Source organism: Saccopteryx leptura, chromosome X, assembly GCF_036850995.1.
Source record: "Saccopteryx leptura isolate mSacLep1 chromosome X, mSacLep1_pri_phased_curated, whole genome shotgun sequence".
NCBI lineage: Eukaryota > Metazoa > Chordata > Mammalia > Chiroptera > Emballonuridae > Saccopteryx > Saccopteryx leptura.
In genome coordinates, this window is record NC_089516.1 from 76745048 (window position 1) to 76757682 (window position 12635).

At 42.7% G+C, this 12635-nt stretch overlaps 1 protein-coding gene across 1 annotated transcript in view; it reads left to right on the forward strand.

Annotated features, from left to right (window-relative positions):
• The first annotated feature begins 415 nt into the window (after nt 1–415).
• APOOL (apolipoprotein O like) overlaps nt 416–12635 on the forward strand; it is a 74302-nt gene continuing 62082 nt past the window's right edge. Inside the window, exon 1 of the mRNA XM_066356319.1 lies at nt 416–528. Coding sequence (XP_066212416.1) covers nt 484–528 — 45 coding nt within the window. The 5' untranslated portion in view covers nt 416–483. The remainder of the gene's footprint in view (nt 529–12635) is intronic.

Here is a 12635-nt window from a genome sequence, read left to right on the forward strand (position 1 = left end):
GGAACCATAAACTCCATGAGGGAAGGCCCTGTGGTTTGTTCTGTACGTTGAACAAGTGCCTGGTGTATAGTAGATGCTCAGTGACATAGTCTTAGAATGTGAACTTGTCCATCTATCACAGAGGAAACGTTTTCTTTGTGACTATACAGTTATTTATTAAGGCAGCGGGACTTGAGTTTTCAATCCTTATCTAGAGAAATCACATATGCCGGACACAACCGAAATAATGAAAAGCTCTGCACCCAACAACATAACTTTCAACTAGACGTTGGAGAATGTTCTGAAAGGTTTTATCAGAGGTCCAACCAGCCAATCAGAACAACCAAGCATTTCTCCGAAAGACCGAAGACCAACTGTGCAGCCACTTCCCCAAGAAGCTGCAGTGGGGCGGAGAAAGGGAGGGCGGCGGCCAATGGCCGTGACCAGGCGGGGCTCTAAGAGGGGGAGCGGACTTGAACTGTTTTGTCCCTCTTTGCACTCCGTATGAAAACTTGGGTAGAGAGGGTCAGAGACATGGCAGCCGTAAGGGTAAGTGTTTTTAAAAAAACAACTTGCTGAGTTTCTGTAGGGGCAAACAGCACTATAGTAACTCTAGAAGGAACCCTACAACTAGAGGCGGGATGGAGGTGGGGCCGGGAGGAATCGGCAAAGTCCAGGAATCTTCCTGTCTGAAGCCTGGGGCCACCCGCCGCTCCCCTTAGGAGTTCCTCAGCCGGGGACAGTACCCTGCCCAGTGCCCCGCGTGGCACGGCTTATCCGGCGGCCCCTTGGCCACAGGGGGACTGCTGGTCAAAGCGCTCGGCTGGGCGACAGGCAGAAGTTTGGGTCTTGAGCTGAAACAAAGAGGAAAGAGTCGTGGGCATTGGTCGGGGCGCGCGGGACCAGGCCTCATGACCCTTTGAAGGAATTCGTTCAAACGCCGTTTGGCATGCAATACACCCAGGTCAACACGTGGCACGGTGTCTCTGAAGTGCACGGATTTGTATTCCTGTTGTTCATGTCCGGGCTTGAATGCCAAACCTGTTCCCGTTGAGTTCTGTAGGGAAAGTGCCACTTGGGAACCTGTGCACGGGCAGCGCCTGCGCAGCGGACCGCAGCTCCCTAAGTACGTTTCAGGGACAGTAGCCGAGAAATCTCTACATTTGGAGCGCGGTCTTCGTTGCTCTATGCACAGCTTGCAGGACATACAAATAGTGAATAATTCAGTTCAGTCATTGTTTACATTGGCTTCGTATCCGTCTTGATTCGCCATTCTTGCCCCGTTTCGGCAATTCTGACTCTCATAATTTAGTTATCACAACACCCTTTTAACTGGACTCACCCCTAGCCTGGCTCTCCTGGAATCCACTCTCCCCTGCGCCGCCACAGTAGTCGTTCTACTAAAATGCAAACCTCAGTATGTCCCTCCCCTAATTAAAAACTGTTCCTGCCGCTCCATTATCTGCTGTCTGGCGTCAGGTCGAACTCCTGGGTCTGAAACGCGCTGCCTTCGCCTGACCGCCTCACTCCTCATTTCTTAGGAACGCTCCTAATATTGGCACGCCAGGCCTTTCTGCCTTCTGTTTCTCTGGGCCTGATGTGATGTGCCGCTTCCCATCTCTACTGGGTATTTCTTTTTCACACTTTATTTACTCATTTATCAGATAACTGTGTACTACCCCAACACATAACGACCACAAGTGCCGTTTTCAAGATAGTGTCCTGAACCTCTCCCGTTTAGTTTAAATAACTCCTCTTCGTGCTCCAAGAAGACCCAATCCTCTTATCATAGGACCTATCATAGTGCAAGTAATAGACTATTTTTTTTTTACTATCCTACCATCCCTTCTAAACTACTTGAGGACAGTAATTATAACAATTTTTGCATCTGTACCACATAGCACAGGTATCACTTATGTTAGGTACTCAATAAATTCTACATTAACAAGTGCCAGACAATGAGGAGAGAAGACAATACATTAACCACACCATGTAACAAGTGACTGACTCAGAGTCAGGGACTTTTCCTGGCCTCCAGGGCCAACCAGAGTAGTGTGTTGTCACTGAAACTGAGGAAAGGAGGGAGTCGGACAGTCTTTTCATCTGACCGTTAAGAAATCACTGGCGGACACCATTTATCAAGGGCTTACCACAAAGCCAGTTACCATGCTGAGGTGCTTTGTGATTGTCATGTCTCTGAATTCTCAAGACCACCTTTTGTTGTAGACATCATGATCACCAGTTTGCTAATGAAAAGCTTAGTTTGAGAGAGGTTAAGTAAATTGCCCAGAATTATACTGCTCCTGAAAACTGGAGTGAGACAAAGAGGCGTAAGTAACATGGTAGAAAAAGAGGTAGACTGTAATGGGGTTAAGGAAAGGATGGAGGTGGGAAACTGGCATTCATTTAAGCACCTGCTTTCACCAGTGGATTTACATGTATTATTTCAAGAGTTTAATTGTCTTGATGATCCTAAGAAATTGGTAGTATCCTCATTTTACATTAGAAAAAATTTAGGCTTAGAGAAAGCGCTTGATATGTAATACAACTGATAAGTGGAAGAGCCAGATTCAAACAAATTATCTCTGTTTCAAAAATCCATGCTCTTTCCACTAATTCTTGTTCCCTCTGACAAGGTGGTGTATATTACACTTTAGAGAAGTGTTGTGATGAAAGGAAAGAAGGAAATCTTGGGAAGGGGTAGCAAATTCGAGAAAATAAGTCTTTTCATTTAAAAAATGGAGACTATGTTAATGATATCTTAATTAAACTGAGCAAAAAAAGTCAGGAGACCTGAGCAGAAAGGGGAAATATGCCAAGAACTAGTATAGAGGAAAGATAGTAATAGTAATGAGAGCTATTATGTTATTGAACATTTACTGTGATGAGCATTTTGCTAAGCATTTATGTGAATTTTCTCATGTTTCACAGTACCCTATGAGTAGATATTGTTATTATCAGCATTTTCCAGGTAAGGAAACCAAGGCTTACAAAGTTTGAGTCACTTGTCTACAGTCACAGAGTAGTTTGCAGTCGAGCTGGATCTGAAATTGCAAGATCAAAGTCCAGATCATGGGACTTAAGCTTGAGGAAACATCTGTGAGGCCAAGGTACAGAAAAGGTGATCTGTACTAATTTTGAAACCCCAGAGTTTAATACAAAGAGCAAGGTAGAAAGGACTCCTGAAGGATGGTGGATAACTGAAATATACTTTGCATATACCTGACCAGGCAGTGGCACAGTGGATAGAGCATCAGACTTGGATGCAAAGGACCCAGGTTCGAGACCCTAAGGTCACCAGCTTGAATGCAGGCTCATCTGACTTGAAAGTGGTCTCACCAGCTTGAGCACCGGGTCACTGGCTGAAGTGTGGGATCATAGACATAACCCCATGGTTGCTGGCTTGAGCCCAAAGGTCACTGGCTTGAAGCCCAAGGTTGCTGGCTTGAGCCCAACGTAGCTGGCTTGAGCAAGGAGTCACTCACTCTACTGTCGCCCCCCAGTCAAGGCACATATGAGAAAGCAATCAATGAACAATGAAGGTACTGCAAGGAAGAATTGATGCTTTTCATCTCTCTCCCTGCCTGTCTGTCCCTCTCTCTGTTTCCCTCTCTGTCTCGGTCACAAAAAAAGAAAGAGAAAAGAAGGGCAGGGGAGGTGAGGGGGAGGAGGAGAGGGAGAGGGAAGGAAGGAGGGAGGGACGGAGGGAAACTTGGCATACAGCTTGAAATATAAGAGCTTGTTGAGCGGATAGGATGGTGGAACATTGATGTGTGATTAGCCTTGAGGAACAAGAACTGTGATAATGTCTCCTGTTGACTTTTTTTTTTAATGGTTATCTTACTAGATTTTAGTAGAATTTTTTTCTAAATTTAATAAGATAACGTTGGTTAATAACATTATATAAATTTCAGGTGTGGAACTTTATAGTATGATATCTGTGTACTCACCACCGAGTCTCCATTGCCATGCATTTGACCCACTTTCTCTCTTCATGCACCTCTAGCCCCCGTCCCCTCTAATAACCACTATTCTGTTGTCTGTATCTATGAGTTTTTCTTGTTTGTTTATATATTTGCTTTGTTTGCTCATTTGTTGCTTTTTGTTTTATATTCCACATATGAATTAAATCATACTGTTCTTATCCTTTTCTGTTTTGACTTATTTTACTTAGCTTAATATTCTCAAGGTCCATCCATGTTGACACAAATGGCAATATTTCATCTTTTTATGGCTGAGTAGTATTCCATTATATGTGTGTGTGTGTGTGTGTTTTAAAATTTTTAGAGTAGGTGAAGGAATTAAGAAGCACACATTAGCAGTTACAAAGTAATCACGGGGATGTAAAGTACAGCATAGGGAATATAGTCGATGGAATTCTAATAACTATACATGGTGCCAAGTGGGTACCACTAGATTTACCTGGGGAATCACATTGTAAGTTATATAAATGTCTAACCACTATGCTGTACACCAAAGCTAATATAATATTGAATGTCCACTGTAATTGAAAAATAGAAAAGGTAATAAATATGTTAGGGAAAAGAATTGGGCAGGGGTAGATTTCCAGAAGAAGGATTGCTGGGTCACATCTCACACCTGTTAGAATAGCTTTTATTAATAAGACAAGAAATAATAGGTGTTGGAGAGGATGTAGAGAAAAGGGAAGTCTCACACTGCTGGCAAGAATGTAAACTAGTACAGCCACTGTGGAAAAGAGTATGGGAGTTCCTCAAAAAATTAAAAAGAGAGCTACCATAGGATACTGCCGATTTCTTGAATCAGAATGGCTGGCGTACAGACCTACATTTCAAAAGATTGGAAGGAATGTAGTAGTGTCAGATAAAAGCCACTAACATTTCATTAATGCCAGAGTATGACTGAATTTGAGAAAATTTAGGTCCTGAGAAAGAATTTGTTTGTAATAGAACTTTTAAAATCGAAATGTTGCTACCATTTATAGAGTGCTTCCTACATGTCAGACACTCTGCTACGTTGTTGATGCACATTATTTCACTTCATTCTTACCAAAAGTTTTCTAAGGTATGTAATTTTATTACCTGAAAGGACAGGAGTGGAGCAGTGAGGAAATCAAAGCTGCAGTAAGAGATTCTATTCAGAGAAAAGCTTGCTGAGTTCATGATTTTATCTGTATCAAGTTCTGGGTTCTCATGCAGTGGGTAGCCACAATGGAGTTAATGTGAAAGTTGGAGGTGAGATAAAAGAGCAGTGAGATAAAGCACTTGTTTTTTTATTATTATTCATTTTAGAGAGGAGAGGGAGAGACAGAGGAGAGACAGAAGGGGGGGAGGAGCTGGAAGCATCAACTCCCATATGTGTCTTGACCAGGCAAGCCCAGGGTTTCGAACCGGTGACCTCAGCATTTCTAGGTTAACGCTTTATCCACTGCGCCACCACAGGTCAGGCGAGATAAAGCATTTGGATGGTCCATCCACATGGACATTAAAGTCACTAAAAATTATGGCAGGAGTTAAAGTATAAACTAAGATCTTAACCAGGATCCTTAACCTTTGATTGGAATGAAGTGCCCAGGAGGTAGGTAGATGATAGTGCTAATGATGATCAGATGGATGGTGTGAGCCTCTAAGGAGCAGAATTCTCTTACCTTCATGTAGATTATTTTATTGCAATATAACGTACATGTAAAGCACACAAATCCCAAGTCACTTGGTTAATTTTTACAAAATGATCATACTTGTTCAACAAGTACCCAAATTAAAAAATATATATATATAACATTACCAGCAGCCCAAAAACCCTCCCCTTTATTCCTCCACATAATTATCCTCCACTGTACATTAATTTTGCCTTCATATAAATCGAATTACGCATTATTTACTCTGTTATGTCTGGTTTCTTTCACCCAATATTCTGCTTCTGAGATTCAGCCATTATGCATGTAACACTTGTTCATTCATTCTTATTGCTGTTTGCTATTCCAGAGGGGACTGTATCACAATTTATTTACTGTATTTCTTCATGTATAAGATGCACATTTTTTTTTGAAAAATTTGGGGTCTAGAAACTGGATGCGTCTTATGCAGTGGTTGTAGATTTCTTACTTGCATTACCCGCTTTTTTTGTGCTTGTTTTTGTGCTCATTGTTGAAGACAGTGATTTGTCATCAGACACAGATGAGGACAAGCTAACGGGTGGGAGTTCTGACAGTGAAGAGGAGTTGTCTGAATTTTATGATGAATAAAACTTGAGTTCAATAACTTTATGTAATACTTTTTTTTCTAATTTTGGGCCCCAAATCAATGTGCATTTTTAAATGGGGGAATATGGTATTTTAAAAATGGGAATATCCAGGCTACTATAGATTACCATCTTAAATATTTTTAGTGTTGAGCTATTACAGGTAATACTCCTATGAACATTTTTGTGTACGTCCTTATGGTACATGTAAGTGTAAGTTTCTTTTAAGTGTATATACCTAAGAGAAGGGATACAACGTCATAGGGCACATGCAGCTTTGCTATATACTGCCAAATAGTTTTCCAGAGTGCTTGTATCAGTTTACATTCCCATTCAGGAGGGCTCCAGTTCCACTTCCTCACTAACAAGGACAGAGCTTTTTCCCTCAGGACGGAGAAGCAATGGCTTAGAAGCAGCATTGGAAGTGAGCAAGAAGAGAAACTACCCCGTATCCCTGAGACACATTAAATAGCTTCCACTGGAAGGTACAAGGGAAGCAGTGACTTCAGGGGACAGTCATGTTTTGTTTCAGGCAATGAGAAGGGAGAGTAAATGCTTGGAACAGATTTTTATGTTTTGAGAAGTAGCTGGAAGTTTGGTCAATGGGGAAAAAATGCAGACCACTGTAGGAATTAGAATACAGCAGATGATTCCTGACTCGGATTAAGCGTCCAGGCTCGGGCAAAGGGTAGTATGAACAAGAGGGAACTTGGACATCGTAGGTTTTAAGGTTTCAAAATCCCTGCTAATACCATCTGTATATTGTGTCAACTTTAGTCCTTGGCTCTTTCCCCGACTTTGTTTCATGTGACTTATGCTAGAAAATAGTTAGAACCTGACAAAGCAAAGTTTGTACTTGGAAAGACTGGTGGCTATTCCCAGCAAAATCAATTTTTCTGTTTTCTGTCAGCATTGTTGAACATCTTTATTTTTAGTGTAACTTTGAAATTTATGTTTTGAAACCTTTAGCCTATTCAACCATGTTTGTTATAGGTTCCAGGATGTTATTTTATGCCATAAAATAAAATTTATTTGTGCAATTCCCTCCTCCCACACCATGTGACTGAACTATTTCCTGTGATACCATCTTTAGTGATGGTTGTTAGGTGTTTGGTGACCCTCATTGAATATGGAAATAAAAGACTGTTTTCATGGATTGTAACATTCCTTAATATTGTTGCACAATGTAAGTCAATATTTCATAATCCAACTATATATTAGAATTATCTTGGGAAGCTTTAAAAAGGATTGATTTTTGAACCCCACCCTAGATGGGGTATTTTAATGTTTTGGAAGCCCACCAGGTGATTCTAATGTGTTGCTATAAGTTTGAAAACCACTAGTGGGGGTAGGGTATGTGTGGCTTTTATACAGGTTATAGAGAGCAGAATATTAGGCTTTTCCAGATTTTGAAGAACAGAAGCACATTCAAGTAAAACGTAAGTACTGGCTTAATTAGAAGGATACTGAAACTATTCTGCTTCTGTTAATACACATGCTTTGCATACAGACTTTCCTAGAGAGAGGATCTGATTGGTTGGCTAGTTACTAATTACTACAGACTCTTGGGCAGAAATTGCACATCAAGCCCCTTTATAAGACAGCCTGTAGTTAGCTGACTTTGGTTCAAGTACCGATCCCTATTCCAGTTGGTTTTGGCTGGTGAATCAGCCCCAGAGTTTAAAGCGTAGTGGCCTATGTTAGGAATCACAGGGGGAGCATTGTAATTGGCAGGTGTTCTGAAGGGTCTTAAAAGGGCAAGGCAGTAGATGGATAATTCTGGGGTTCATGGTCTGTCTATTTTAAAATATTTTCCAGAAGTATGTGATGAAGTTATTGAAAATATGGTGAAATATTTTTAGAGTTGCTATTAAAAGCTAGCTTATTAAAGAGCTTGCAATTTAAATTGGGAAATTGGTTCCTTGAGGATAAAAAAACACTTTAAGACAACCAGTGTAGCCCTGGCCGGTTGGCTCAGCGGTAGAGCGTCGGCCTAGCGTGTGGAGGACCCGGATTCGATTCCGGCCAGGGCACACAGGAGAAGCGCCCATTTGCTTCTCCACCCCTCCGCCACGCTTTCCTCTCTGTCTCTCTCTTCCCCTCCCGCAGCCAAGGCTCCATTGGAGCAAAGATGGCCCGGGCGCTGGGGATGGCTCTGTGGCCTCTGCCCCAGGCGCTAGAGTGGCTCTGGTCGCAACATGGCGACGCCCAGGATGGGCAGAGCATCGCCCCCTGGTGGGCAGAGCGTCGCCCCATGGTGGGCAGAGCATCGCCCCCTGGTGGGCAGAGCATCGCACCATGGTGGGCGTGCCGGGTGGATCCCGGTCGGGCGCATGCGGGAGTCTGTCTGACTGTCTCCCCCTGTTTCCAGCTTCAGAAAAATGCAAAAAAAAAAAAAAAAAAAAAAAAAAAAGACAACCAGTGTAAGTAGCAGTCTGTGAAGGATAATGAAAGTTGCCTAATATAATTTGAACACGTCAGGAAAAAATGTGACACATTCCTGTAATCTCTCCTGAATGAAACCATCTGTTATACCGACTTAATGGATATCAGTGCTCCAGGCTGAGGCATGAGCTACACACTTAATGTACATTTGGGTTAGTTGTTTTTGGATCTTGTCATTCAGTCATTCTGAAACTCACCAGGAACTTCTCATATCACTAGGCTAACTGGTAGTGCAGCAAAGCTCCTAAGCTTGACTCCATAGTTCACCTCAATCATTCATGTTTCCAAATCCCTACTTGATAACTTTAGGTACACCAAATTCAACTTGTTCAAAATTTATTTTTACAAAATTTGATTTTTCTCTTGTGTCCCTTATTTCACTTAAGTGCATCAATATCTGATCTTGAGATCATAAAGTATCCCCCATATCCAAACTCTTAATAAGCCTTGTGGATACTTTTTTTTTTTTGTATTTTTCTGAAGCTGGAAATGGGGAGAGACAGTCAGACAGACTCCCGCATGCGTCCCACCGGGATCCACCCGGCACGCCCACCAGGGGGCGATGCTCTGCCCCTCCGGGGCGTCGCCATGTTGCGACCAGAGCCACTCTAGCGCCTGGGGCAGAGGCCAAGGAGCCATCCCCAGAGCCCGGGCCATCTTTGCTCCAATGGAGCTTCGGCTGCGGGAGGGGAAGAGAGAGACAGAGAGGAAGGAGAGGGGGAAGGGTGGAGAAGCAGATGGGCGCTTCTCCTGTGTGCCCTGGCCGGGAATCAAACCCGAGACCTCTGCATGCCAGGCCGACGCTCTACCACTGAGCCAACCGGCCAGGGCCCTTTGTGGATACTTTTATCTTTCATTCTCTCTTACTATTTTGCACATTCATTAAAAAAAAAAATGTTTTCAGGCCCTGGCCGGTTGGCTCAGTGGTAGAGTGTTGGCCTGGTGTGCAGGAGTCCCGGGTTCGATTCCCAGCCAGGGCACACAGGAGAAGCACCCATCTGCTTCTCCACCCCTCCCCCTCTCCTTCCTCTCTGTCTCTCTCTTCCCCTCCCGCAGCCAAGGCTCCATTGGAGCAAAGTTTGCCGGGGCGCTGGGGATGGCTCTGTGGCCTCTGCCTCAGGCGCTAGAATGGCTCTGATTGCGGCAGAGCGACGCCCCAAGATGGGCAGAGCATCGCCCCCTGGTGGGCATGCCGGGTGGATCCCGGTCGGGCGCACGCAGGAGTCTGACTGCCTCCCCGTTTCCAGCTTCAGAAAAATACAAAACAAACAAACAAAAAAACATTTTCATGCCTATAATGTGCAGCATATGATAACTTAGATATGAAAAGATGTTCAAAATAATTACCAGATAACTGCATGTTAAAGCAACGAGATAATATTTTATTAAGTTAGAAAAAGAATGCTGGTGAAGTATAAATGTTGGTCAGGATATGGGAATCTAAGCATCCCCCATGTACTACTGGTAGGAGAGATGAGTGGTACAGCCACTATGGAGATCAATCTGATAGATTTAGTGAAATTAAGTATAATATATGCACTTACCCTGTGGCCTAGTAATTCTGTTCCTGAGGATGAATATCACACAGATGTACAAGTTCATAAGGGAAGTTCCACAAGGATGTTGATCGCAGTGTTATTTATGTGGGGGGGAGTTCAAGGCAGCAATGATGTCCCTCTCTGCGGTGGGTAGGTCAAATAGGAATCTGTATCCTGGAGTCCTGTAGAGCAGCTACAAAACATGGGCTGTGTGTATACATAGGAATGCAGATTAATTTAAAGTGTGTTTTTATTGAAAAGGGTAAGATACAAAAGAACTGTAATATACCATTTACTCTGTGAAAAAAGAAAAAGATATGTAACAAAATCAAAAGTACTACATGTACACATTACTGCAGTGTGCATTTTGTAAGACTCAAAAAGATAACTTAAACATATTCCAGTAGCCATCTGTGGAGGAAGAATAAGAGTGTAATTTGGTGATTAAAGGAAACGAGTGAATGAATCAATCAACATTTAAAAGCAGTCAATCAGTTTTGAAAAAGGGAGGACAGCCCTGGTCGGTGGCTCAGTGGATAGAGCATCAGATCCATGTATGGATGTCCCAGGTTTGATTCCTGGTCAGGCACACAGGAGAAGTGACCATCTGCTTCTCTTCCCTCCCTCTTTCCTTCTCTCCTTCTTCCCCTCCTGCAGCCAGTGGCTTGGTTGCTTTGAGGTTGGGCCTGGGCACTGAGGATAGCTCAGTTGGTCCAAGTACATCACCCTCAGGTGCTGAGGACAGCCCCTGATGAGGTTGCCGGGTGGATCCCGGTCGGGGCACATGTGGAAGTCTGCCTCACTATCTCCCCTCCTCTCACTAAAGAGAGAGAGAGAGAGAGAGAGAGAGAGAACAAAGAAAAGCAAGACCAAATTATCATTCATAACAAATGAATTCTAGTGGGTAAAACTGATATGTAAACAATGAATTCTTTTGAAAATAAAAGATTTCTGAAAGTTACTATGGGAGGGAGAAAAAGAGGAAGCTGTGAAAATGTCTACTGAACATGAGGTTGCTTCATAATATTTGTTTATTTTAATTTGTTCATTTAATTCTTCAACAAGTATATATTAGCACCTTCAGTGGGTTAAGAACTGCTAGTTTCCAAGTGATGGTAGATTATATTTATGATTTTAATATTTGCTCTCTTTTACTGTTAGAGGATTGCATACTCCTGTTAGATTTTCTAGTCTTGCCCTTTGCCACAAGAATGGCATTGCAAGTCAGGGTTGCTTCTTCAGCCTGAGTTCTGGAATGAGCAGATGTGTAGAGCAGAGGAGCAACCAACACTTGTAGCCAACATGTAATGTGAGGTAGAAATAAACTTCGTCATAAGCTGTTGAAATTTTGGAGGTCTTTTCTATCTGCAGCAAAATGATACAGAAATATACTAATTATACTGAAATGAATCAAGCGTCGGCCTTTGAGGGCCTCACTGCCTATTTAAGAGAAGCAAACTATACATACATAACACATAGATACAGGTAACAGGACAGCAAGTCCCAGAGGGAGGGGAGAAGATGGGGGAGAGGGTCAAAGGGGGTGTAATGGGGTGCACACTGTTGCGGGTTGAGGGTGTTATATTGACGGAGACACTTGAATCTATGTTAACACAATAAATTTTAAAAAATACTAAAAAGTAATAAAATTAAGGAAAGAAAATGACATCAAATTCAAGAATAAATAAAAATAATTATGAACAAAAGAAAAGAGGCCGGTTTACAAACATAATTATAATTAGTACCCTATAACAAATGCGTAACGATACGCAAGAGGAGTTGTGGGAGCCTTGGGAATTCTGGGAACACTTTAGAACCATGATAGGGGTTTTGAAGTATGAGAAGGCATTTAGTTCAAGGCCATTTACCCCATAGCTCTACACACCCCGTCTACCATAGGCAGGAGGCAGTGAGTTTTTAAATTTATTCTGACATTAAAAAAACATTTTTATGTTACGTTTTTTGAGTTATGCCTTTTAGAATTTGTAAAAAAAAAAAAAAAAGGATTAAAAATAAAAGCACGACAAAAAGTTATCTTTTTTTTGTATTTTTTTTCTGAAGTTAGAAACAGGGAGGCAGTCAGACAGACTCCCGCATGCGCCTGACCAGGATCCACCCAGCACGCCCACCAGGGGGCGATGCTGTGCTCATCTGGGGCATCGCTCCATTGCAACCAGAGCCATTCTAGCACCTGAGGCAGAGGTCACAGAGCCATCCTCAGTGCCTGGGCAAACTTTGCTCCAATGGAGCCTTGGCTGCGGGAGGGGAAGAGAGAGACAGAGAGGAAGGAGAGGGGGAGGGGTGGAGAAGCAAATGAGCGCTTCTCCTGTATGCCCTGGCTGGGAATCGAACCCAGGACTCCTGCACACCAGGCTGATGCTCTACCATTGAGCCAAACAGCCAGGGCCTATCTTTTTATATATATAGATACATTCTTAATAAGATTTAGCAAAT